This window comes from Aristolochia californica, unplaced genomic scaffold (genome assembly GCF_029961685.1).
Source record: "Aristolochia californica isolate CCGP_79_NKW_82.1479 unplaced genomic scaffold, dmAriCali1.0.hap1 SCAF_16, whole genome shotgun sequence".
Taxonomy (NCBI): Eukaryota; Viridiplantae; Streptophyta; class Magnoliopsida; order Piperales; family Aristolochiaceae; genus Aristolochia; species Aristolochia californica.
The window spans coordinates 4,210,961-4,237,539 of record NW_027181837.1 but is presented as its reverse complement, the minus strand read 5'-3'; the positions used below and the strand labels follow the sequence as shown (position 1 = coordinate 4,237,539).

General features: G+C 37.2%; 4 protein-coding genes, 1 long non-coding RNA gene, 1 other non-coding gene and 1 pseudogene across 7 annotated transcripts; 2 read left to right on the top strand and 5 right to left on the bottom strand.

The window, feature by feature from the left end:
* Positions 1-3,075: 3,075 nt before the first annotated feature.
* Positions 3,076-5,453, bottom strand: LOC137953597 (uncharacterized). Its single transcript, XM_068801034.1, has 6 exons — positions 4,670-5,453; positions 4,563-4,624; positions 4,296-4,433; positions 3,810-4,070; positions 3,591-3,682; positions 3,076-3,193 (listed from the first exon to the last, which is right to left on the bottom strand). Exons 1-6 carry the CDS (start codon positions 5,451-5,453, stop codon positions 3,076-3,078), a joined length of 1,455 nt encoding a protein of 484 aa, XP_068657135.1.
* A 3,606-nt stretch (positions 5,454-9,059) lies between these two features.
* On the bottom strand, positions 9,060-9,779 carry LOC137952519 (uncharacterized). Its single transcript, XR_011112297.1, has 3 exons — positions 9,640-9,779; positions 9,513-9,545; positions 9,060-9,233 (listed from the first exon to the last, which is right to left on the bottom strand). It is a non-coding gene; the product is annotated as an uncharacterized lncRNA (long non-coding RNA).
* On the top strand, positions 9,317-9,388 carry TRNAM-CAU (transfer RNA methionine (anticodon CAU)). Its single transcript has one exon. It is a non-coding gene; the product is annotated as a tRNA-Met (tRNA).
* A 15-nt stretch (positions 9,780-9,794) lies between the features above and the next one.
* On the bottom strand, positions 9,795-10,438 carry LOC137953596 (uncharacterized). Its single transcript, XM_068801033.1, has 2 exons — positions 9,873-10,438; positions 9,795-9,798 (listed from the first exon to the last, which is right to left on the bottom strand). The coding sequence occupies exons 1-2, from the start codon at positions 10,436-10,438 to the stop codon at positions 9,795-9,797; spliced, it is 570 nt and encodes a 189-aa protein (XP_068657134.1).
* Positions 10,439-12,859: 2,421 nt separating this feature from the next.
* Positions 12,860-13,775, bottom strand: LOC137953594 (CASP-like protein 1B2). Its single transcript, XM_068801031.1, has 3 exons — positions 13,528-13,775; positions 13,328-13,448; positions 12,860-13,248 (listed from the first exon to the last, which is right to left on the bottom strand). The coding sequence occupies exons 1-3, from the start codon at positions 13,773-13,775 to the stop codon at positions 13,009-13,011; spliced, it is 609 nt and encodes a 202-aa protein (XP_068657132.1). The 3' UTR covers positions 12,860-13,008.
* A 669-nt stretch (positions 13,776-14,444) lies between these two features.
* Positions 14,445-18,430, bottom strand: LOC137953273 (protein LSD1-like). Of its 2 annotated transcripts, none has more exons than XM_068800595.1 (7): positions 18,151-18,430; positions 16,968-17,081; positions 15,733-15,846; positions 15,236-15,348; positions 14,980-15,057; positions 14,816-14,887; positions 14,445-14,712 (listed from the first exon to the last, which is right to left on the bottom strand). In XM_068800595.1, exons 2-7 carry the CDS (start codon positions 17,077-17,079, stop codon positions 14,671-14,673), a joined length of 531 nt encoding a protein of 176 aa, XP_068656696.1. In that variant the 5' UTR covers positions 17,080-17,081; positions 18,151-18,430; the 3' UTR covers positions 14,445-14,670. The 2 variants fall into 2 exon arrangements, with proteins under 2 accessions (XP_068656696.1, XP_068656697.1); XM_068800596.1 differs by having other exon boundaries at positions 15,236-15,345.
* Positions 18,431-19,749: 1,319 nt separating this feature from the next.
* LOC137953767 (vacuolar protein sorting-associated protein 2 homolog 2-like) lies at positions 19,750-25,749 on the top strand (annotated as a pseudogene).
* The last annotated feature ends 830 nt before the right edge of the window (positions 25,750-26,579 follow it).

Genomic DNA, 26,579 nt, shown 5'->3' with positions numbered 1-26,579 from the left:
TGAGCGAAACAATGTTTGAGTAATTTGCATTTTTTCAAATCAGTGAGAGTGATTAACCCTATATATATGTATGTGTGTGCATGTGTGAGTGCGTGTGAGAGAGAGAGAGAGGTGAGGCACTTCAGTTTCAATAATAAGATTCTATAGATGAGGAAAAAAGCTAACACAATGTTGACACAAATTGAACCAATTATGTTTTTAAATGTTGTCATGAATTATCAACTTGAAGACACTACTTCAAGTGAAACTTAGGTCTTAGTGAAATTTAACAAACAATAGTTGTTTATCCTACATCTGAATCCACTGCTAAGACAATGCCAATGAACTTAATAAACGCTATTCAAAATGATTTTGTTGAAAAATACTGTAGAAGGGTAGTTTGGTAATTTCTCACAGTTTGCACCTCCTAGAAATAAGTTTATCTTATTCAATATGTTTGATAGTTTATTTAGTGTAAATTTCATGTAATTAGGTGTAATGAAGGATATATAAGGGTGTAATTAAATGCTAAATAAGGTGATTAGGGGTCGACCAGAACCATAATCACACGAGAGACTTTTCCCTTTGCTGCCGCCCTCTCTTTCCTTCTCTCTTCTTCCTCTCTCAATCCCTCTTATTCCAAAATTTCACAGATTTCTATTCCTTGATAATAAATTAGAGAAGCACATTATGAAATGAAAAAAACACAAAAAAATAGAAATTTACATGTCCAATGTCAATAACATATTATATCTTACCATATTTAGATCCTTCTCTAATTAGAAACAATAGTCTTAAACTAGGTTTGGTTACTATACGTATCTATTTTGACCATTCAAGACAAAATCCTGCTTGTCAACCAGATCTTATGGATTTTCTATGAACATAAAAAAAAAAATGAGCTCCATGTCATATAACAGCATATCCAAAATAAAAACATGAAATATAGTATTAACTTATTAGTGAATCATATCATTTGATTATTGTATAAACAGATCAGATCTAGCTATCGGGATGACCCAAACTCAAATCCAGATTGATTTGCAGTCGCAAATCAGACTCAAATACAATTAGTATGGTCGCAGGCCAGATACTTGGTGTACTTCATGCTTGTGGCATTTGAAATGCTTTATGTCCTAGTCCTGTCGAGACTTTGACTTAACTGAAGTTTTGGTTGAGTTATGATTAAAATGGCATCAAGAAGGCATTCTCAACTACTTTGAAAGTCAGTGTTGGTGGATAAACCATTACACCATGTTGTTGTTGTACATATGTACCAAATTTTAGGTTATTTGTTTTGTGAGAGTGGCTGTGGGATCAAATAGTCTCACATCATTTTGGGTTTGAAAAATTCCTATGTTTATTTGTTGAAAAGAGGACTTTTAACTTCAGGTAGTCATTTTGAGAAGAATCAGCTGAAATTTAACAATCAACAACTTCCTGTCCATTTCATGTTTTGAATCCAGTGATACTACAGCCATTGAAGCAAGCAATATTATTGACAACCAACTTAGCATCCTCTCCACACTACTGGAAAAACAACGACAACATTTAATAGCACAAGTTGAACTAATTATATATCAGTTTATTTTACAGAAATCACTGATCAGTAATTTATTTTTATGATTTTTCCTAACAGGTCACTGATCTTCTTTCTACCCATAGAAAATTAAATCATGAAGTAACAAAGTAAGACAGAAAGGATATCCAGCAACTCTTAAGTGGGTTTACCTCTACCGGAACAATGCACTCAAGAGTTGTCCTGTGAGAATCCATCGATGATCTGCTTCTCTTTCTCCAGATCCTCAGCATTAGATGTGTAAGAGTCCTCCATGGCGTTCCTGGTGGATTCTGTGTGCTCTAAGAGAATGTCATAAATTTTATTTTGCATTCTTCCTCGTACTTCTTTTTCTTCATCCCCCTGAAGACCATCCTTTGATGTTGTACCATTGACATCAGCACTCACATGTAACCAACTATCAACTCTCTTAATCAGACACATAACCCCAGGAATCTGAGTATCTTTCTCATTTGAAGCAACTCTGTCCTTAACATCATCTAAGAACTTCTCAACATAATGAAAAAACCATCTCCTGCACTCAGTCTGCAAGTTATCCCCTAGGTCAGATGACACAACAAGACTACTACCCTTTATCCACTCCATGTTTTCCCTCAGTAATGTAGGTCCCACCCGAGTTTCAGTGTCTTTCTTGCATCTACTAACCACACAAGTACCATTTGGTTTTCTCCTCATGCCAGCCCGCCTTACAGTTGTGGGAGCTGCATTGGATTTACTTGGGGGTCCTGCGAGAGGAGGAAAGGGAGAAAGATCAGAAGCCACAGCTGCTTTAACCCATGAATCAGCATTTTTCTTTCTTTGACGTGCAACTTTAACTGCTTCCATGATTGAGCATGGTGTAGATGATTCACAATCAGATGTTCTTAATGGACCAATTTTTATTAATGATTGAGTGACTACTCTGGCCTGCATCAAATCCTCATGCAGATCCAAAAACTTCTCTACAATTGAGTAACAGGATCCATCTTCCTTATGATACTGGAGCTCTGAGAATATGCTGGGAAAGATAACAAAAGTTAGATTCATGATAAAAGAGGTATCTTTAGAAAAGCGAATCAAAGCACAATGTAAATGCAGTTCCTACTGAAAATACAATCGACGTATTAGCTGGTATAACTTAATCAAAGAATAACATGCTAGCTAACAACACATTCAAAATCAAAGTCTGCTATTAGGAGCATCAACTTAATAGAACTAAGCAGTTGCACTAAGATAGCACAATCTCTTTAATCAAACTGAAACCTTCAGGTACATACAGAGTAAACCATATTTTGAAAATTTTAATAATAATAATTGAAGAATAAGAGCGATGAGATCCTCATTGCGTAATAAGATGCTCCAATCTAGCAGCTTATAATGCAAAGTGGCCGATCACTTATTTTTTTAATTTTTTGTCATGGAAGTTCAATGGACATGCCTTCATTAAACACTTACCTCATGGCAGCAAATCTGTAGTTGTGCACTAAGAAGATAATTAACAAGTCTACTTGGGAGATAAGTTGGGTGGATAAGTTCAATTAGTTGCATAGAGCTCGCAGGAAAGAGGAAAGGGAGTTATTCAATAAAGAACCAGTGCAGCAATAAAAACATAGATTTTCTTTCTTCTGATTGTCATCCACATTTTTGAGTTGCTTCCTATGTATGAATGAACTGCTCAACTCACTCAAATTAACAAGGCTTTCACATGTTTTACGACACTGGCTGGGTAACTTGCATTGTGATTCATCAAAATTTTCAGTGGAAAAAGAAACTCCATACAATGTTTATTAGCAGGATGGAACAACTAGCATGACTATCAATGGAGCACCTCACACATATCATATCGGAGTCAAAAGTTTCCATAACCTAACTGGAATAAACATTTCACCAATTGCAAACAGAATTGGAGTAAATTAAACAACTAAGCTATCTATATAAGTCTCGTGTTCCTAGACCACAAAAAGTTAAACATCAGAGAAAGAATCATGCTTATAATTTGCCACTGAAATCAACAATCATAAAGAACCACTAAAAACTCATGTCATTTATTCACCTCAGGCATCTAATCATTCTTTGTGCGGCCGCTGCCTCTTGTAAAGCCTCCACAGCAGCAAGGAGAGCCACATCTTTTTGCCTCAAAACTTCCTGAAAAATATGGAAAAGCACATATGTTTATCATTATTTTTTCTATTGCCCAGAATTAAATGTCTCTATTTTAAGCTTTGCAAGTATATATTTATTCATGACAGCAAGTAAAAGAGAAGAATATGACCTTGCCAAGCTTGGCTATGCTAGATGAAAGAGAATGCCATGCCACACTATTTTCAATCCGCTTCCTTTCAATTGGAGTGCCACTTGCTGGACTGGAAGACAGAGTATCAGTGGAGGTCTCTGAACATGGTTTACTTGCTATTTCCAATTTCCTCTTAGTGGAAGTAATGAACACTTTCAAAGCTGGTTGTGTGTCTGTTTTTCTCACTGACGTGTAATTTGGGCTCTCATTTTTGGGTATACAGCTAGCATCGGAAGCATACTGACTCGAGCCATTCTTTTTAAGCTCAAAAGAGAAGGGGGAAAAGGGAAAAAAAAAGAAAAAAAATATCTTTAGGTGCCATAGAAAGGTAAGGCCCACTCAAAATGGAAAAGAAAACAAAAGAGAAACATTAGCAGAAGATATCACACTGCACCCTAATTAAGACTTTCCAACGATAGATTTGTATAGATATTCACATTTAAAGTTATATAAAAAATAACTCACAGAAGCATTCTGAGCTTGAGGTGATTGTTTACTCTCATTCTTTACAACTTGTTCAGTGATCTCTAATTTTCTTATTGAATCTGAAGGATCATGTTTGGAACCACTGGCATCAATTTGAGCATAGTGACTAGGAAGAATCTGTTCATGCAAGTAAAAAGAAAATCATGTCAAATAGGAGGATTTCACAAGGTTGAATATGATTACTATCATTAAAAGATATAATTTCCATCAATCCTAGCAAACAACTCAAATGGATGACAAAATAACCACCAAATGCTCCCATTGAAGCTTCAAATGAACAGCACTTACGAACTCATATATATTATGTACTGGTAAGGATAAAAAACATATGGAGAGCAAGAGAAGAAAAATACTCACATCAGCACTTCTGGTACGAAGAATGGGTCTTGCTTTGTTTTTGGTAACTTGAGCTCCTCTCCTTTCTTTAATCCTTGCTTCTGTTCCCCTGTCCCAACTCCTCCTTGGTGCTTTTGGTCTCAAAGAACACGATGACCTGGAACTATCGGAATCACTTTCGTCATCAACACATGTAATGCTGACGTTAGCAAGCTCTGCTATAACATCAGATGTTTTTTTTTCGATGTCACCCTTCTTAATTGGAGATGAGGGTCTTGATCGGAATATTTCCTTTCTACATGTCCTTTCTTTAGCACCAACTCTGGATGCACTTGAAGAACGCCTTTTCTCCGGTGGCTTTTCTCTACAACTATTTGAATCTTCCATTTTTGTAGGTAAATTTAAATTTGGAGGCGTGAGAAGATCTGAGGACCTTGATGTGATGACAAGATCTTTTGGATTGCCAATGCAAGGGTGCCTACCGGGAAGGGGTCTGAGGCCTCGAAGAATGGGAACAGGTGATGCTAACTCAAATTTCTGCACATATATAAACTGTCCCAGTTGCAATTTATCACATAAAATCAACTCATCATACTCTTGAGGGAGAATTACATTTGTGGCATGAGATGAATCAGAGACTTTCAAGAAGAACCCCTTGTTAGGCCAGAGATCCTGCCCTGAAAGCATAGGCGTTATACTCACAACCTGCAAGAGTGGGGACCTCTTCTCACTGCCTGTATCTTCTTCAGTTTCCATATTCTGTAGCAGCTTTGTAAGTACTCCGGGGGTTAGAGAAGCCATTGGAATAACAAGTATTTTTGCACAGCAATTTTATATCACAAGCTCTGAATTTTTTGACACAAATATTACATTTAACACACAAAGAGTCAACCCTGCCTCTATAGCAGCTCAGGTCTCAAAATTTTGCAGCAACACAGCGTTTCCTCAATCAAGTATCACGGGCTCAGCATGATACAGATAAAACGGAAGGGAGCCGCCGCTGAATATAAGTACTCAGAGAAAATCATATCAAAATTTTCTGAGTCCAAACTTCCTTGAGAAGTTAATGGATCCGAATCTCCGGTGCTTCACCTAGTCTTAGATCGACGACATTCTACTAGGCCTAGTCTCATCCAACCTCAGGACAACTCAAACTTCAAAACCTGCCAATTTTTCTCTGATCCTGTTTTTTTCAAGGAAATCTCAAAAAGAAGCAACACTCACTGAAACTTTCCGAACTCATACGAGAATACGAAAGACGAATTTTCCCACGCCTTCTGAGTTATCACAGCTTTTTCCAAAACCTCAATTTCCCCAGCCTCTCAGGTTTTTCCGTCAGCAAAACAGCTCACAACCTCTCATTCTTCCCCGACCTCCATTTCCGACCGAAAGATAAGATTACCAAAAAAAAGGTTACATAAAAGGAAAGCTCCGTGTCGATCTGTAAAAGCTCGAGCCGACGTGCGAAAATCTTGCAGAAAATAGACCATAATTGACCATTTCTCATCCAAACTGACGTGCAGGCGTCGCCCATGTACTTTTTTCCGAGTTCTACGGTGCCAATGTGGGGAACCGAGATGATAACAGAGGTCGCAAAAGACGATGACCGAACAAATCGCCATGGAATGGAAGACCAGCAGAGGAAAAATGGCAGGAAGGAACTCGACTACGTCCGTTAAAAAAACAGATTAAACTACCATTCAAATACGACCCTCTCTGCACTCGTGCGGAACCAGCACTTTACACTCAGCTCGCGTGGACAACGTGGCATCGAACCTAAAATTGTTATCGAACTCTAAAATTGTTATCGAGCTCAAGCCCAATTTTTTTAACCGAGTTCGAGCTGAGCTCGAGCTTTAACATACATTTAAAATTTTTAAAAATATATATATAAAATTATGCATATATTTTACATAAAATTGGGCATAACCTATATATATAATACATGTATAAGATTGAGAATGACCTCTACTTAAAATTAAACATAATCTATGTATATAATACTTATATAAAATTCGGCATGACCTCTACTTAAAATTAGGCATAATCTATATACATAATACCTGTATAAACACTCCATAAAATTGTTTATATATTCCATAAACACTCCATAAAATTGTTTATACACTCTATACATTCTATAAAATAGTCTAAACACTTCATACAATGCATAACATTATGACTAAACTCCATACAATAATCAAACACAACAAAATTAAATGAAATATCACTATCAATTTACAATCACCCAAATAAAAACTATAAATCATTTAAATAAAATCCTATTACTATTAGAGACTTACTAGAAAATTACAAGAAATATTTTAAATTTTTCTTAGGAAAGTTAAATGGACCTCTTATTACCTTTTCTAAGGAAATAAAAAAAATTAATCTAATATATTATTATACTTATCGATAAATTTTTAATTAAATAAAATGTCAAACACAAAATTGATATGAAAATTACCTCATGCTAAAAGGATTACATCATCGACTGTCAAATACTTATTCAAAATTTTTCTATACGGTTTTCTAGTTCATCTTGGCAAGAAAATCTTACTTAGAAAATTAAATGATTTTTTAACAAAAATTTATAATTAGAAAAATATTTTCAAAAAACACGATGCACTAATTATCCCTATATTTCTACTAAAAATGTTTTTTCAACATTTATTGAAAAAACCACTAATAGTCTCTAGAAACGTATTTCTACTAAAATATCTTTTCAATTTCTTCAAGAACTATGAGGAAGGGACAAAGGGTTTTTTTTCCTTGTTTATGATCTCACACATAGGGGTGGCTTCGAATAAATTATATATAAAATTATGCATACATTTAAAAAAAATAATGAGAGGGGAGGTTTAGGATTGAATTTCAATAATGGATTAAAATACACCAATATTAATATTTTTTACTCCAATTGTTTTTTAGCTTGTTTTGTAATTTTTTAATCTGGCCATAAATTTACTATAGCCTCCGTATTACACCCGGATGAAAATTTATATTATAGGAAAAACTAGAAATATTTTTCCTATGATACATATTCCCAAAAAAACCTTTAAATAAAATCCTATTACTATTAGCGACTTATTAGAAAATTACAAGAAATATTTTAAAATTTTCTTAGGAAAGTTAAATGGACCTTTTATTGCCTCTTCTAGGGAAATAAATAGAAATTAATAATCAATCTAATATATTATTATACTTATCGATAAAATTTTAATAAAAAAATGGTTAAAAAAAACATGAGACACTAATAGTTCATAGAAACTTATTTATATAAAATGTATTTTTAATTTTTTCAAGAGCTACAAGGAAAGAAAGTTTAAGGAAAAAGTTCTTTTTTTTTTTACTTTATGATCTCGCACGTGCGAAATTATCTTCACGCAAGAGATTATTTCTCCCCTAAACTTACTGGTTCAGGTTTTCCGTCGAAACAAGACAGAGGGAAGGGGGTTATGACACCAGGGAGGCGATCGTTAAGCAGTTGTCGATGGCGATAGAGACAACGACAACAACCGATGGTGATGAGGGGAGGAAAAATCCCCCCCTCGCTCTTGCTCCCGACTCACCTTGAGCCAACGAACCAAACCTGGCTTCGATCGAACTCGGCTCCATAAATAACGAAAGCCGAACTTGAGCCAGCTCGGTTCGAAGCCACTCCTACTTACACGTCCATAAGATTAATTACCAATTAATTATAATTAATCTCTTATACTTAGGTCTATTTGGAAAATAAAATAAATTTGTAAACATTATTATTCAAAAAATAGTTTGTAAATAAGAGAATCTCATTTTTACTAACTATTTTTTAGAATAATAATAATAATAATTCTTTTCATTAAAACCCAATTGAACACAATCAGGTGGACCCAAAATTACAAGGACTCCCTATTTTTCAAGGGCCCCCCTCCCCCTCCTAAATTCACCCAAAAACGGGAAAAACCAATTCAAGTCCACCGTTACCCAAAATTACAAGGGCTGCCTATGTTTCAAGAGTCCCCCCTGAATTCACCCAAAAATGAGAAAAACCAAATGAACACAAGGCATCGGAGAAGCCACAACTCAACCAGGTGGACCCAAAATTACAAGGACTCCCTATTTGTCAAGGGTCCCCCCTCCTTAATTCATCCAAAAGCGAGAAAAAACCAATCCAAGTCCACCATTACCCAAAATTACAAGGGCTCCCTATGTTTCAAGAGTCCCCCGCTCCTTCACCCAAAAACCAGAAAAACCAATTGAACACAAAGCATCAGAGATGCCACAACTCAACCAGGTTGACCCAAAATTACAAGGACTCCCCATTTTTCAAGGGTCCCCCTCCCCCTCCTTAATTCACCCAAAAAGGAGAAAAACCAATTCAAGACCACCATTACAGATATACATAAAATCTGACCTCCATTAACATCTCCTACATAGCTTCATATTACAAACATCAAATCTCAATTTTTTAATCCCTCTACTGACTAAAATTGGCTAACGACTTTCGGAGCAAAATTACCCTCAATTCTTCCGGCGGCTGCGAACCAACAGGAAACGTCACCCACCACCTCCGCATTTAGGAAATCCACCGGAGAAACCCTGCAAAGAACTCTGCCATGAAATCAAAAGTAGACCAGTCACATAAAATGTTGAGTCATACAAAGTGATTATATATCACAAAAATCAGAGTGGCGCAGCGGAAGCGTGGTGGGCCCATAACCCACAGGTCCCAGGATCGAAACCTGGCTCTGATAAAGAGTGGCAACCGGATTTTTTTTCTTTCAAACATTTATAACCTATTAACTATTTTGTTAATTTTCTTTAAATAAATAAATTAGGTTTTTCATTTTTTTCTCTTTCATGTCTCTGTTCTCTTACCTCAGAGGAGAGTGAAATGACAATGGAGAAAACCTGCAGAAGCCGCAGCGGAATGCCGGTTAAAATTCGGGAAGAATCAATATGAAGGAAGAGATGTAAGAAAGAAATTAAAAGCACTGGAGCTTACTGGGATCGGAATTGATAATCATGGCAGTCCCTCCAAAGCTGCAAGTCCCGCCATTTCTCTTGTTCGTCTGCCAATAGCTATTGAAAGCATAAGAGGCATGAGCTACAACATTGTTGGGCGCATAGCAGCTACCATGAGGGTCAATCTCCGCACAATCAGCTCCTCTTTCCCCACAAGCAAAATCCAATGCCTCCTGTAAATCGGCTGCTGGGACACTAGGCTTGGCCACACACCACAAGCCCTGCTCTTCCCCTGCGTCTGGAGCTGGCCCTATGTTCACACAAGGCGGATAAGCAAAATCATCTATGGGTGGGTTCGCCGGGGCTTCTGGAACGACGTCAATCGGTGGCGCGTTGACGGATACTTCCGGCGGAGCGACCATTTGGGCGGTTGGAGCTACTGGGTTTTGCATGCCGATGGACGAACGCAAGGGCGGTAAAGGGGTTGGCCTAGCTGGGTTTGGCTCCACAAGCTCGGAGACTGAAGCTGATAGTTTCCTGGAGATGGGTTTGGATGGAATGATGATACTTACATGATGAATTGTGGAGAAGCCGAGCTTTCTAATGAAAAGTTCATGGGTAGAGACCAAAACGTGAGCTTCATCAGCAGAGAAATGAGGCGGGGGCGTTATGGTATACGAGTTGTAGGAGTTCTGAAGAAAGCTTAGAAGAGGTTTCAGATGAAACGGATCAGGTGAGTTCAGGCAATCAGTGGAGAAAGCTGCAGAAACTTTGATTTTTGGGTGTAAATCCCATCTCACAAGAGAATGATAGATATTTTTCGTTGCAGGCAACACCATGGACCATGTCTCTCTAAGGCCTTCGCTGCAGAGAACAGAGTTTCCGACAACAATAGTAGATATGTTTGTTGACGGAATGTGGATTACGACATGGTTTTTAAGCCAGGATTCAGCAAGTAAGACACTGGAAGAAAGTCTCGGAAGCTCGGCTTCGTTTACAGGGACTGCGAAAGGCCGGAAAGACGAGTGCCCAGAGACTGGGTCATGGAGAGTTAGCAGTTCGATATCTCCATCACCTGCATATGAAGAAAACCGAAAAACAAAAAAACACAAAAAGATCAGTGCTTTACCTTACTAGAACCAAAACCCAAAGAGGTGTTACCAACAGGAAGACAAGGATGCCAAGACTCCCCCAAAAAACTACAGTGTTCGTGGAGCTTTTCAGATCTCAGCTGGACACTGAAAGAGAAAGGAAGCAGAAGCGAAGAAGAAGGAAGAAGAAAAACGTGTTATTTTCTTGTTTTTCCGCTTCCACAAGGACGCTGACGCCGAGAGGACAACAGTACTGCAACAAAAATGGAAGAAGGGACGAGCAACATTGGCAACATAACGGCTCCCGGAAGACAAACAGAGAAATAATAAGGAATGTTAAGAAGAAAAAAGAGAAGAGAAAACCGAATTCTTCCGCGTACCAGCAAAACCAAAGACCAACTGAGAGAAGAAGAACGCCACCAGAGCTACCACTTTTTCCATCTTACCTCCGCAACAGGAAACCAGCAGAACAGGTAAACCACTATGCGTTGCCGAGATCCTGCTTTATATTTTCCCTTTCTGTAGTCCGTATCAGTGCGCGCGGAGGTGGTGGGTTTTGTACAAGGGTATTATGGGAGTATTTCAGGCATCGAGTACTGTGTACTTTACTCGAATAACCATGAACGCGAAGTCGTGGGAAGTGGGCTAGCAAATGGAGACCAGACGTTAAAGAGCCACCTCTGGAGTCTGGAGAGAGAAAAAAGAGTGCGAAGACGAAGAGAGAGAAGACAGCTTTTTGTTCACTTTCGTCTCGAATGGAGTCGAGCCTGGGGGGCTCTGCAAGATTGCAACTCCATTCTAGTCTGCCAGAGGGAGTATTTGTCGCCATAAAATATCTGCATTCGGAATTTCGGACAGGAAACATGAAGGATACGATTCGAGTTTTTTTTGGCTCGAGGAGAAGAAAGAAGAAGAAAAAACCACTTTCTCAACTATTATCGTATTCTTTCTTTTTTCTTATTTAATTAAAATTAAAAGATAATTTTTCTATTAATAATATTAGATAAATAAGTAGAAAAAAAATAAAATATTTTGTTTAATTAACTATAAAAATATACAATACTTAAACAAAAAAATATTCTTTTAAAATGTCCAAATGCTTAATCAAATTATTATTTTTATAATATCTAAATTCTTACTCTTAAATTAGTAATTAAATATAATACTATAAGTCATGAATTTTTATAACTAAATAAATAAGATATTTTATTATATAAAAATAATTTGATAGATTTATACCGAAACCGAACTCGGATCCGTTTAGATTTGTAGGATCGACTGCAACTCTGCTTCGTTGTATTACAAAGGGGCACTATCTTAGTGAGTAAGCGGGCGTCTTACACAGAGTACCACTTGTCCAATAGAATTCATCTACGGATCTCGTCGCGATCTAATTGACGCCACCACCTTCATTCGGCATTCAAATGATTCATCCACCACGTTCATTCTACATTCAAATGATTCATCCATGATGGCCTAAACCCTTATGAATTTGTTTTTGGGTTTTATCCTCAAAAGACCTTATCCTAAAGTAGATAATATCCATACTTATATATCTAAGATTGTCCCAATTCTAACCAACTTGGACTTTGGTCGTATGGGCATCCAACCGCTATTCGGCCCAAAATCCGCAACGGCAATCCGCTTCCGATGTTTCTTTTACGACTTTTTTTAACACATTTGACGAAAGCCCCCAGAGGCAACGGAGGAGGTTCGTCCGGCTCTGAAAGAGTTCGTATGGATGAAAACGGAAAGTGGGTATCGAGAAAATCGAGTGGGAATTTCGTGACATACTTGCCGCAGGACGAGGCAGTCGCGGCAGGTCTCGGAGTGGAGGATGGAGGATTGGACGCTGTGGAGTCCCAGAGAGTGGTACATCTTCTCAACAGGGAACTTTCGAGGATTTTGAAGTTAAATGCAAGAGATTTCTTGAGAGAAGGTGTCCTTGCGTATTATTTGTTCCTTGTCCGGAAAATTAGATTTGATATGTATTCGATCGCTTGTGCGGAATGGTTATTCCTTTCTTAATTCGTGACTTCAGAATTCCTCCGGAATTCCTTAGATCTATTACTCCATAAAGTTGGCGAATCCTTATTCAAGTCAATCCTCTTTATTTGTTTTCAGAGCTAATCCTTAACTGAAAGCAAATGAACAAGTGTTGCTTCTGAAACAAGATCATTGCTTCAAAAGGAAATCAGTGACAGTAAATTCATAAGAAGCCATCTACTCTTTCAGATTTCCCACTGTGTAATAACACAAACGTGACAAACACCCACATAACATTTAAGGTGATCATAGCAGCGAGCACCGCTCAGAACTCAAGAGCAATGTGTAGTGGCCGCTTGGTTCTTGTAAAGGTTAACGATGGAGATCACGGTGAGAGCGATGAGGAACCCAATACCTGCATAGGAAGCCAAGAGAGCACCACCGCCCCGGTCGCAGTAGGCATCAAATTTGTCGCATATTTTGTTCCACCTCGCATGGGAGTTCCCACTCTTCCCGAGCTCGGCCATGGCAGCCGCAGCCGCCGACCCTGCTGTTACCAGCGCCACCATAAACTGTTTGCAAACTAAGAACATCAACACTGTTGCGTAATAGTTGTAGCATGCTAATGCACAAGAGATTAACGGGACTTACCAGGTCTGCGAGGATCCTTAACAGCCCCAACCCTTTGAAGTTGATCTTCTTCTCAAGCAAAATAAGCAACAGCATCGTCAGGTTGTGGAAGCTGGCTATGGCATTGGCCACGACAAAGAACCTGCAGGTTTCATTAGAGACTTACCGATGAGAAAGAGAGAGAGAGAGAGAGAGAGAGAGAGAGAGAGGATAGTAGGTACACAAAGGCAGGAGTCTGCTGAAACTTGGCGGTGAGACTCTGACGGACAGGCTGAGTTCCGATGATCCCCACCGTCACGGTCTTGGTCTCCTTGTTGAGTGCCATCACAAGCGTGGCTGCGACTGTAGCAAACAGCGCCAGCAGCCTCAAAGCTAGCAACACCCACCAATCTCGTTCCTTCACCTTGTTCGCCTTTGGGGGGATCGTGCAGACCTCTCCCTCTTGCTTCTCAACATCTTCACCAGCCATGACTAAGCAGTACCAAGAGGGAGGAGTAGACAGGCTTTTAAAAGGGAAACCAAGCAAGAAGAGAGCAACTGGGACTGTGCTTTGTGAAGCTGGTCTCAAAACGGATAACCAGCTCACATTGTTTAGATCAACAGGCTTAGTATATCAGACTTTCTTTAATTTATTGCTTCTTTACTATCTCGAGTTGGAATTTCGCTGGCTTTCCCTACTCGCGTCTCATCTACATAATATAAGAAAACAACATTTGATGAAATTTTGGTTATGGTAGGTACGATTTGTACAAGCAAATGGTGGAAAAAATCAATGTTAGATGAACCACAATCATGTCATAGTTTACTTTCTTGGGAAGAAACCATACTACCAAAGCTGGGCAAGCTCTGCTAAAACAAAGGATCAAGGTACAGTCTGAGGTAAATTAGGCATGTAATTTCATTTCATCAACCAACGCTGGCTTTTCTGACATTCTCTTCAGGACAGTTTGAAACAGTCATAAGACCTGCTTCTGCACCAATCTTTAAATTCAAGGAAAGAATAAATGTGAAAGTGATAATAAACAGGCTGGAGGATAGGAGGTGCTAGTGTTAGTTTGAATATATTGTGTTTCAGAAATATTGAAGATGTTGGTGCAAATTAAAAGGGAGCAACAGCAAGGAATATACAAGGATCTGGTTCTTTTTTTTTTTGTTTTGTCACACCAATCTTAGGAGAAGTCCTCATTACAGGCACAGATATCACATCTCCAATTCTTCATAGTATACAGGGATCCCCTTTCATCATACACATTTCATAAAACTCGTTCCAACGAGACAGTAATAGCCATCTCAAGCTCAATAATGAGTAATACCAATAAATATACAGCAGATTGGATCTTAACATTACAAGAAGACCTTGTATGTCACTTTTTCTCTGTTGTCACTCCCACTACAACATTGCTTACCTACAACACAAAGACAAAGAAGATGTTCAGTCATTAGCTATGACATCTTTATTGACTACGGCGGGCAACGATGAGATTAACCAGAAGTGGTAAAAGAGATTACCAGTTTTCCGCTTTCATCAACAGTCATGGGGTTCTCCACAACAACGGTCTGGTTGTATGAATATGGCATTGACTGCAAGGAGAAGAATAACAGTGTAAATAGTTGGATAAGAAATGCTTTGGGAATGGCCAGACAGTAGAGATTGTTAGAGTTTTAAAACTCACAGAAGAAGTGGATGGCATTGAGGGGGTTGTAGGTCCGCCAGGTCTATGTACAGGAATCGGCACCCTTACATTACTCATCTGCAAAACATTTGAGCAAGAACCCAAAAAATGAGCTTTTCTTTTTCTATCTTATCGTCTAAAGAAGGGTAAGCACTTGGTCAGGTTTCATCTGCACTTTTAGAGTTCACAGCTTCATGCTAATACCTCAGTGACAAGAAAGAAAAGCAAAAACTAGATTACAAAGTCAGTTCCTCACCCCAACGTTTGTAATGTAATGACACAACGCACACTTCACTGATGGGGCTCCACTTGGATACGCAAGAGTTGTATGGCAGTGGCTGCAGTTCACCTGTGCGACTGCATTAGCTGCTTCACATTCAAAACCAAACACACACTCTTAGAACATTGAACAAACAAAGAGAAAAAACACCATAGTTAGTCTACAATGTCAAATCATTTCCTCAAGCTGCAAAAAAGGAATACAGGATTATGGATGGTTTTCATTGTATTCATAGTTTTAAATTTATGTAGTGGACTGTAGAAACACTTATTCATGAGCCTCAACCATATTACAAATGGAATAAAAAAGAGAAATACAAGAGGAATAAAAAAGTTTTACTCTCCACCATAAACTAGATTTACCATAAAATAGTAACACTCATACAAAACCATTTTCTGCACATAGATAAGTCAGTCTCTTCTAAAAATTAAAAAGTTTGCATGATTCCAAGTAATGTGGAAAAAATCATTCACCTGTCCTTGCATCATTTGTTGTGTGACAGCAGGCACACCGCACACTTGTTGCACCACGAGGATACATAAGCAATGTCCGACATCCGACACAGACAAGTTGAGCCGTCTCCATTGCTGCATAGGATATGATAAAAAAATTAGTTTCTTCTCTAAAAAAGAAAATCCTAGCAGTTAAGTGAAGTTGCCATTTAAACCAAGTAGAGTGAACAAATCCTGATCACCTAGGTGAAACTAATCTTATCTAATTATCCATGAAGTAGAAACAACATATAAAGTACTGGAAATACCCATAAGACTACGATATGGCACCAAACTTGATAGTACATATCAATTTTACAACCTAGAACAATTTTTTAAAAGCAAATAAAAAAATTACAATAAACTAAATCACATTAGGAAAGGATTCCATATTTCCATGTTTGTTTCGCTTGAGATACATTAGACACCGAATAGACTGGTATGGCTTGAAACCAACACCATATATTAAGGGACATCAGATCTGGCCCTTAACATTTACTCATCCCACTGCCCTCCCAAATCAACTGCTAAAGAGGAGAAGTATTTAGTGTACTAATACACAGGGAAATGCTTAAGGCTGTTTATGCAAAAAGGCAAACCATAGATTTCAACAGAATGAGGTGAAATGCACCATAAATTCATCTGAAAGTCAAAGTGCTTAAAGGCTTTGACAGATAGGACTGTACACATATAGCAATAGAAAATTTATTCATTTTAGAATAAGAAGAGATAATAAAGTCCTTTCATACTATTCTGAAAGCAATGGATTATGCAATTTCTCTATCCTATAAATAACCACTACAATTTAAGTCACGTTCTGTAAAACATGAGCTTCACATAGTCTTTTTTGGTTTAATTTCATCAAGAAAATAATCTCTCCACAAGGCCATTTAAGAAATTCATAAATTTAATTTTATGAAGGTTAGCTACTATGGTTTTTGTCTCCTTCTCTAACTTATGCACTCCCATAAATCAGTTTAGACTATTCATTTTACACTGAGAAAGCAACTAGAAAGAAAAGGAAGCTGGGACACCGATGGTCCTGCAAACATTTATATAATAAGAGATGATTCACAGGTTGTCTATTTAATCAGTAGATCACATGCTTACAATCAACAAAAACAAGGACATGCAATGCTAGATGAATCATTGATTCTCCATGTACTACAAAAGGAACCTAAAAAATAACAGGCAATGAGAGAAAGAAAGAAAGAGACCAGGAGGTGCGACTGAGTTTATTGTATTGCATATTGAACAACGAACATTTGATGCTCCTCTAGGGTACTGAAGAAAATGCCGACACCCGCAGCACACCAGCTGACTCTGCATGCCTGCAAGTTCCAATTAACAATCAATATCTCCTAATACCAAGATAACTCAATGAGGACAGCAAACTCCTGATATAATCAGACAAAGGAACACATGAAGAGTTTAAAACCCAAAAATCATGGATACAAAATAACAAAACAAAGAACAGACACCTCTTAAGACTTTCCGTCTTCATTAAGTCGAACAGAAAAGCACTTGGATGTTTGGTTCTATATGAACCTGAGTAGACTAGTTGCACTGGGGACCATGAAAAAATTCAATTTGAACTTGGGATTGATCACTTTTTTTATAAATGAAAACTTTGTTAAAATAAGAACATATTTAAAAGAAAAGAAAAAAGAAAAAAGAAAAAAGAAAAGGACAATTTGGGACGTCGGGTTGATTGATTATGGCTTATTTAATTAGCATGAAAATCATGAAAATATGTGATCATAGAATACGAGACAAAACAAGCAAGACATAGCTAAGAGGCCAGTACAATCATAGTCAGTTAATGAAAGCTTGAGCTAACCTGATCACTTTCTTATGAAAGATGCTAATTATATTGTATCTGCTAATAGAGTGCTAATAAATGCCGGGTTCTAAAAGATAAAAATATCAAGATAGCTTAGTGATAGTTTGACAGCACATCACATGAAAATAAGGAACTTGCTAGAACGTTCGAGTGAAACGAATGATCAATGAACAAATTCAAGGAAATGCGTGCATGCCAAATGACCGGCAGCAGAAAAAGTAAATAATCTAATCCTGATAAAAAGAACCTCAGAAAGGAACCAGAACTTACATCATAAAATGAAATTTCAAATGCAACTAAGATTTATGGGTCATTTACTCGTTTTCATTTTGTCAAACATAAAACTCCTTAGGAGTCGCAGAATCCATTACCCCGCGAGCACAAAATGAAGAAAAAAAATGGAAGCATAACAAAAACGCAAAATGAGCAAAATAAAAAGAAGCAAAATAACTCATGAATCCAACATCAAGCACGAAGAGATAATCCCAGGACACGAACGAATTCCACAACTTCACACAACTCCAAACCAGGAGAGAGAAAAGATTCAAGCAACCTACCTCCAAAAAATCGAATAAATTCCGTATCAAATGTGCAAATGCTTCGCGAATTCGGATAATCCAAAAAAGAAGAACCAACGATCCGAGAAGATCCCTAGACCCAAAATTCAATAACCTCGATCTTGATATAGGAAAAATCTTCGCAATCCTTTCTCCCCCGTCAAAACCCTAGACGCGATTTTCTGTCAATTTGCCTTTTTCTCGTGTAAGAAAAACAAATTGACTCCAAGGTGGCGAGAGAAGAAATTGAAGAGTCTCCCTCAGAGGAAACGGAGACGAAAACGAGCTCCGTTTCAACAATAATAATAATCCAAAAGGTGGCTTTATTAATATCTGACTTCCTAATTATTTTAGTTACTTATTACTTGATTATGTCTCTAAAAGCTACCATCAACGTATTAAAATACTAATAAAATTTTATATTTACAGAAAGAAGAGTCGGGTCCACACGCCGAGCTTCGACTAAATCGAGCCCTTCATTTGTGGGCCCAAAAGTGGTAATCCATGTTGTTAATTTGCTCTTTTGTCAAAAAATTTCATAATCCATCATCGAAATCGAGTCGCCTTTAGAACGAACGAACGGGTGAGATTTCATAACAGGGATGTACGAAGATTTGATTGGATTTGAGATTTGACAGAATTTTGTTTGTCTGGACATTGTTTGGGATAAGGACGTTCATGTCCCAAGCCCATTAGGCTGCAATCCCAAACATCCGATATCAATCGTAACTGCCAAAGCAAAATCCGATATATATCGGCCGTTACACACAGCCCACCCCTTAGGAACACGACGAAGATATAAATTAAGATTTTCTCTCAAATTTTTATTTTTTCCCTAAATTTTATTATTTTATGAAAAAAAATTATTAACTAAGAGAGATTTTTTTTTTCTCTCGATCATTCTCTGTTGTCAAACAATAAAAAATAACTTCTTTGTTCAATGGAATCAAAAACCTTTTTTTTTGTAAATAACTAGCAACTTAAAAATACTTTCCCTAACTAATAAATTCAAGATATTTATATCCACTAATCCATGTGGGAATATTTCTTAACACTCTCCCTCACGTATAGGCCCGTTTTCTTTTTCTTTTGTAGCTCTATAAGTAGATAATTCTGGTGAAGGTTCAGATACTGAGTGACTTGCTCTATCATGTTAAATTGGGTCAAAGGTTTTTTCCTAAAATGACTTATCACTTAAAATTTTTTTTCCCAGTTAATAAATTTAAAATATTTATATCCACTAATCCATGTGGGAATATTTCATAATATTCTTTAAAACCCCAAAATTCTTTCTGTCACCCCCAGCTAATTTCAATCTTTTCTACCGTTAAAAGATAAAGAGTTTTGTAAAATTTAGAAAAATTATATGACAGACCCATCACAACGGATGCGTTTTATAATTTCAGAAAAATGGATAGTTCGATAGCTCTGGTGTGGGTATATTTTTCCTTTTCTTTATTCCTCCTTTTAAGACTGAAGGGAGTATTTCCTATGGCATCAGCTCGACGAGAAGTGGGGAAGATGGAAGTCCCTCCTGGAATGGGTAATTTGGTAAATGCATATGCTGCAACGGCTATCTGGTTGTGTACCCTTGGATCCGTAGAAAGGTGCAGCACGCTCCTCAAAGTGCCACCGTCGAGTGAAGTTCAGTAGTTAATCGGTACCAATCCAAGGCGCAACACGCATTGTCAAAGGAATTGGGATTTCTGGAGAGTTTCTGTTGCATCCGAGATGAATATCTTTAAGAAGAAAACTACTGCCAAAGGTATATTTTTCAGTTTTAAGGTTTTGCAGTTCCAATTACATACTTATTTGATGCGTTTTTCTGTTTTTTTCTTTTGAGTGTCCATTTGAGGCTGGATGTGGCGAAATGGGTTTCGCTGATCTTGTTTTTCGCCATTGTTGGTCTTGAAATTTGTTCCATTTTTTTGTCCGGAGCTTAGTGAGTTTGTCTCTTGTTTTCTGGGGAAATGGTCGGTTGAGCAGGATTCTCACACTTGCTCTTTTAGTTTTGCTTTTGACTATGGGAATTGGGGTTAGACTCCGTAGTTGAGAACAGATTTCTGAAATTCATGAAGGCATTCGTTATGTTTTAGTTCTGGCATTTAGATGGGTTGAGTTGCTTCTTCACAGTTTCATTTTCATTTTCTTGGCTGCTCTCCCCTTTGAATACAAAGATGTGTTAAATTGGTGGTGCATAATTTTAAAATTTTGCCTACATTGGCCATATAATTTTGTTTTGACTAGATTTTTGTGCTGCTTCGATTACTGGTTCTGGGTAAGAACTCGTTCGGAGCGTATATTGGTCCAGTGCAGGGAATTTGCCACCCTGCGACCTCCAGTGGTCCCTCTTTAATAACTGGAATTATCATTGGTCTTCTCAGTGTTCCATAACTGCTGCTCTAATCCAACCCTCTTGTGCTTAATGTTTTTTGAAATTTCTGTATTGTCGGAGCGATTTTTATTATGCTTGAGGCTGACGATTCTCATTGTTATCATATTTAATTATTGAATTGACACAAATTGTCTATTGTTATGCCACTGTGACCTCTCCTGCTGGTTTTAATCTGGGAAAATATCTTTCTAAGGTGTGCAACTGTCAACTTACTGTTTCTAATAGAGCTGCAGTTCATTTTTTAACGTGATGCTATTTTCTATTTCTGCAGATGCTCTCAGGGAAAGCAAAAGAGAAATGTCTAATGCCACAAGAGGTTAACTTTCTAAATCTTCTGTTTCATTCTATTCTCTAGGAGTTGGATTGTTTCCTGAGTTCGTCATGAATATCTTTGTCTAAAATTTTCCTTCATTGTACACTTCTATATTCAAACTTCAAGTTCAGTTCTCACGTTTATTATGGAAAATGATTGAGTTTTTTCTTTTACATTTTCTCAGGTATTGAACGTGAGATTGGAGCTCTACAATTAGAGGTAACAGTAACAATTGATTCCTATGTATTATATTGCGTCACTTCTTTACCAGTTTAATCTTTTGTTTTTTACATGGCATGGATACTGGCAGGAGAAAAAACTGGTAGCGGAGATAAAGAAGACAGCAAAAACTGGAAATGAGGCAAGTCCACCTGCTAATTGGATTCCTTATGCTTCAGCTTTTATATTTTCTATGTGCAACTAGACTGTGGCCTGCCTACTTGACACAGTGACACATTCCGAACTCCACCATTTTTAGTTAACCTAACTAATTGGATTAATCCAAGCCATTGAAGAAATTTTACACTAGTTAAATGTGAACCGTCTTATTTCATTATAGTCTATTTGTAGACAATCAGATTGCTGATAGTATCCATTCTCAGGATTTTTTTTACCGCAGTCACTCCATGGTGACTAGGGGTGGCTTCGAACCGAGCCGGCGTGCGAGCGGTTCGAGTTCGGTTCGGTTCGATTCGTTATCTCTCGAGCTCCGAAATTGGCTCGTTTAAATTAACGAGCCGAGCTTGACCAAAGCCATGTTTGGTTTGTCGGCTCGAGGTGAGTCGGGATCGGGATCGGGAGCAGAGGAGTGGGAGCGTGAGTGAGAGCGGGGAGGGGGGGGGGGGGGGGGGGAATTTTTTCCTCCCCTCGTCGCCGCCGAGCCCCTCCCGTTGGCTGTTGTCGCCGCCTCTATCGTCGTCAACAGCTGTTCGTTGGTCGCCTCTGTGGCCGTCCGTTCAATTTCTTCTTCTGATTTCTTCCTCTCCTCGCTGTCGCAGCCGTCATCCCCGACGACAGGTCCTCCCCGGCGTCGTAACCCCCTTCCCTCCATGTCGTCTCAGCGAAAAACCATAAATAGTAAGTTCAAGGGGAGAAATAATCTCCTCCCTCACCCGTGCGAATATGATTTCGCACGTTCGAGATCATAAAGTAAAAAAAAAAACTTTTTCCGTAAACTCTCCTTCCTCATAGCTCTTGAAAAAATTAAAAATACATTTTATAGAAATAAGTTTCGATGAACTATTAGTATCTAATTTTTTGGTAAACATTTTTCTAATTGAAAATTCTTATTAAAAAATCATATAAATTTCTAAGTAAGATTTTCCTGCCAAGATGGGGTATAAAACTGTATAGAAATTTTTTGAATAAGTATTTAACAGTTGATGCTGTAATGCTTTTAGCATGAAGCAATTTTCATTGCAATTTTGTGTTTGACATTTTATTTGATTAAAAATGTATCGATAAGTATAATAATGTATTAGATTGATTATTAATTTTTATTTATTTCCCTAGAAGACGCAATAAGAGGTCCATTTAACTTTCCTTAGAAAAATTTAAAATATTTCTTGTAATTTTCTAATAAGTCACTAATAGTAATAAGATTTTATTTAAAAGATTTATAGTTTTTACTTTGGTGATTGTAAATTGATATTGAAATTTCATTTAATTTTGTTGTGTTTGATTATTGTATGGAGTTTATTCATAATGTTATGCATTTTATGGAGTGTTTAGACTATTTTATGGAATGTATAGAGTGTATAAAAAATTTCATAGAGTGTTTATGGAATGTATAGACAATTTTATGGAGTGTTTATGCAAATATTATGTATATAGATTATGCCCAATTTTAAGTAGAGGTCATGCAAAATTTTATATAGGTATTATATACATAGATTATGCTCAATTTTAAGTAGAGGTCATGCCCAATCTTATACATATATTATATATATAGGTTATGCCCAATTTTATGTAAAATGTATACATAATTTTATATACAATTTATTTTATATATATATTTTTGAAAAGTTTTAAATGTATGTTGAAGCTCGAGTTCGGTTAAAATTTTTGGGCTCGAGCTCGATAACAATTTTAGGCTCGAGACGAGGTTCGGCTCGAAATATTTAAATCAAACTCGGCTCGAATATAGGCAGGTTCGGGCTCGGTTCGGTTCGATGCCACCCCTATTGGTGACCCTCCCATATGGTGGGTTCAAGTTATGTGGAGCTGTAGAGTCCATATGTCTGCTACTTGACGTTCATGCATTTTTGAACTCTATATCAGGAGGCATTCTTTGAGTTAAAAAATAGTTGTTATGGAAGGATTCAGTTTGGAAAAGGATAAAATGAGGGTTTTTATTGAATTGAGGACATGGGATGACGAATAACATTTTATTTAGGGTTTGACTAAATTGTTCGAGTGACAAATCTGAAAAACATAATTGGACAAGTTTACCATAGACACATCTAAATAGATAATAGAGAAACTGAAAGACCTCTAAGAAGGATATTGTCCATGCACAACTTGCTCTTGGTAGAAGGAACTAAGTTCTTTCCAACATGCAAAATGTTAGTTTCTAAAGATGATTTGGTAACTAGGGTTTATGAGAAGTTTTAGCACTCTGGCTCTGTCTTAGGTTTGATTTGAATAACCGAGAGAAAGAAGTGAAGTTTTAAAAAATAACAAGAATAAGGCATGGACGTAGAAATGGATGCCACAAATTATAAAGAAATGAAAGAGGTGCAAAAGGAGGAGCCCTTATAATTGAGAAAAAGGCATCACAAGTTGATTAGGGTGTCAAATCTTGAACTTTGCATCCTAGGCCATTTGAGAAACTTCCTAATTCTTATTCATTTTTACTTCTGTGATAAAAGAGTAATTAAGCTCCATATAACTACTAACCTTAAAAATCAATGGCCTATATTAAAAGTTAAAACATCAGAATAACTGACAGTCAAGGACCGTGTGGAAGCATATAACATAAACCATTATGGGCCTTAAAATAACTCAAATAAGTACCAAATGTAATAAAATGGCCCAAATAATTCGCAAATAAAAATATCTGTAAAAAATAAAGTCAATGAAAATTGAAAAGCAAAAACAAGTTCTTAAACTGGACTTTAAGTTCTTTCCACGGTTCTCTGCACATTGGTTTCTCAACCACAAGAATAATTTTAATGGGTTTAATCACTTTTTTTTCTTTTTTTTGAAATGGAGGTTTAATCACAATTTATAGCATCTCCACTTATCAGGCTGCCACTCGGATATTAGCCCACCAACTTGTTAGGCTCAGACAGCAAATCACTAATTTGCAAGGGAGCAGAGCACAAATAAGAGGTGTAGCAACCCACACACAGGTATTGGCTCAGAAATCCATTCCTGTTTGCACTACCTATTCTCATTTGTTTCTCTTACCTTTTCTTTCTGAATCGGTGGTTGCTTTTTCAGCCTAAATATATCCTTTGTCATTTCTCAGGCTATGTATGCAAATACTTCAATATCAGTTGGAATGAAAGGTGCAAGTTGAGCAATGAAAGCTATGAACAAGGTATATCTTTGTCTAATTTTGATACCGAGAAGATACCTAAGTCTTCCTGGTCATATGTATTCTATTTAGGGTTGGCTAAGAAGAGCTGGAAAATCCTTTTGTTGATCAGGTCATATTTTCTACCATCTGAAGAACATCTTTAGGGTTGGCACTATGTCTCGTTTCATTGAAAGAGAATAAAATTGTTGCTTTTATGTTATTTACTTCAATATAGAAGAAGATCTATTTCTCTCTTGTCTTGTGCCTTCTTTGTATTCAGCGAGTATTCTTTTGTAGTGGTTTCTTTGTTAACACATTTATTATGTTTTGCAGGAAATGGCCCCCGCTAAGCAGGTTAAAATCATGAAAGAATTCCAGACGCAGTCAGCACAAATGGATATGACAGTAAAGTTTAAGCATCCCTAGCTTTATCTATGCTTTTCTATGCTCCTTTTTACCCAAATAAGAAACATGAGCTTTCTTGATTAGTAAATTGGTTTTCTATATTCAATGTAAGAGTTGTAAGTAGCAGAGTCAGATGTCTGTTGTAGCTGATTTGTGCCTCAGATGGCACTGACTATATGCTAGTGTCATTAGAACCTAGCTGACTAGAAATGGTTGGACCGGAGTTCATGCGATATTCAGAAGTTATCTCACAAGCACTAGCTGTGCACCTTTCTAGCGGTATATAAAATATTACACTTTTTTTCTGGATGAAAGTGAGAAGATAATATAGAACTTAGGAAGCATACTTATGTTTGAGATGTACAAACCCCAAAAAATAAGAGAGCTGGGAAGTTTCGGTCTGATATTTTAAAGTGTATTTTCCATGCAGATTGAGATGATGTCAGAGGCTATAGATGAAACTCTGGACAAAGACGAAGCTGAAGAAGAAACAGAAGAGCTAACTAACCAGGTGAGGTTTTCAAAAAGGATAGAAGTAGACAAACACATTTTGGGACCATCAATGGCTAAGATTTGCTTCGTATTTAATTGGGGTACTAACATGGATGGTTCATCTTAGGTGCTTGATGAAATTGGTGTAGACGTCGCCTCTCAGGTAGGTGTACTTTATTTCTCGAGCTTTTTTTTTTTTTTGACTGCTTATTTTGTATATTTATGAACCCCTTCAGTTATCATCAGCTCCAAAGGGTCGAATTGCTGGGAAGAAAGTTGAAACTGTTGTTCAAAAGTAATTTGACTAATCTTTGTCTTTGCGAAGGCAATCAGCACCTTTATATGTTTTATTATGCTAGGTACTGATCATTTGAACTTGGTATCGCAGTGCCCAATCTACCCAAGTCGAAGATCTAGAAAAGAGACTAGCATCCCTACGGCGTTTGTAATCCATAACTGGAACGAGCGAATTCTCGACAATGTGTGCTGTTGAATGTAAATTTTGCATCAGAGGAGCTCATTGAGACTAGTTCAATTGTTGTAGATAAATAGCAGTTTCTCCATAAGCATTTGTTTTGATTTTTGTCCTTAATTCCAAGCTTTCATAGGACAAAAGAATTCTACTCCAATTTTAGCACGCATTTACATTGTTTTGTCACTTACAGAGGAGTGGAATTTACATTCCACTTTAACTTTCCAAAGTACACTAACAGAATCTTAAGTTAAACTTTCAAAATCAGAACTAGTAAAGAAAAATCATTTTGTCTGTGAAGTTGTTATTTTTTTAGAATTTTGTAATTTTCAACATTTTTGGGTCATCGAGCGGGTTGGGGTGAGCGGCAAATCGAGCGGTTAGTATTTGGACCGGGTTTTTTTATCAGGTCAGGTACACCTAGGCCAAATAAAAAAAAAGAGGTGGAAATCTCCAGTACCGTGACAAACATAAAACGGGACACTTCTTGTCGGAGATCAAAGAAAGGGAAGGTTCGAAATTTTTTCTCTGTTCTTCTCTCAGCCGTATTTCTCATCCCTTGCGCATACCCTTGGTTTCCTTCTTTTTGTGGTCCTTTTCTGGATATCCCTTATAAACAAATCAATTGTGATGTTGGACCTTTTCTCCGACACGTTTTCATTGCATTTACAAACCCTCAGCTCGGTGAAGTGAAGAAATTAGAGACTTGGGGTTTTTCGTGTGTTTTCTTTATGTCTTAGTTGGAGCTATATAGTGACTATTTAATTTTAGTTATTACATACTTTTCGAATTAAGGTAATATTTTTAGCAGAATCTCAGTTTCCTGTTG

Coding starts and splice junctions, on each gene's coding strand:
- LOC137953273 (XM_068800595.1), bottom strand. CDS start 17,079: ATGCAGAGTCAGCTGGTGTGCTGCGGGTGTCGGCATTTTCTTCAGTAC. Junction 15,847..16,967: donor AAACTCAGTCGCACCTCCTG/GTCTCTTTCTTT, acceptor TATCCTATGCAG/CAATGGAGACGGCTCAACTT. Junction 14,888..14,979: donor CAATGCCATCCACTTCTTCT/GTGAGTTTTAAA, acceptor TTCTCCTTGCAG/TCAATGCCATATTCATACAA.
- LOC137953596 (XM_068801033.1), bottom strand. CDS start 10,438: ATGGTGTTGCCTGCAACGAAAAATATCTATCATTCTCTTGTGAGATGG.
- LOC137953594 (XM_068801031.1), bottom strand. CDS start 13,775: ATGGCTGGTGAAGATGTTGAGAAGCAAGAGGGAGAGGTCTGCACGATC. Junction 13,449..13,527: donor CAGCAGACTCCTGCCTTTGT/GTACCTACTATC, acceptor TGAAACCTGCAG/GTTCTTTGTCGTGGCCAATG. Junction 13,249..13,327: donor TAAGGATCCTCGCAGACCTG/GTAAGTCCCGTT, acceptor GTTTGCAAACAG/TTTATGGTGGCGCTGGTAAC.
- LOC137953597 (XM_068801034.1), bottom strand. CDS start 5,453: ATGGCTTCTCTAACCCCCGGAGTACTTACAAAGCTGCTACAGAATATG. Junction 4,625..4,669: donor TACCAGAAGTGCTGATGTGA/GTATTTTTCTTC, acceptor TATCCTTACCAG/TACATAATATATATGAGTTC. Junction 3,683..3,809: donor GCATAGCCAAGCTTGGCAAG/GTCATATTCTTC, acceptor CATATTTTTCAG/GAAGTTTTGAGGCAAAAAGA.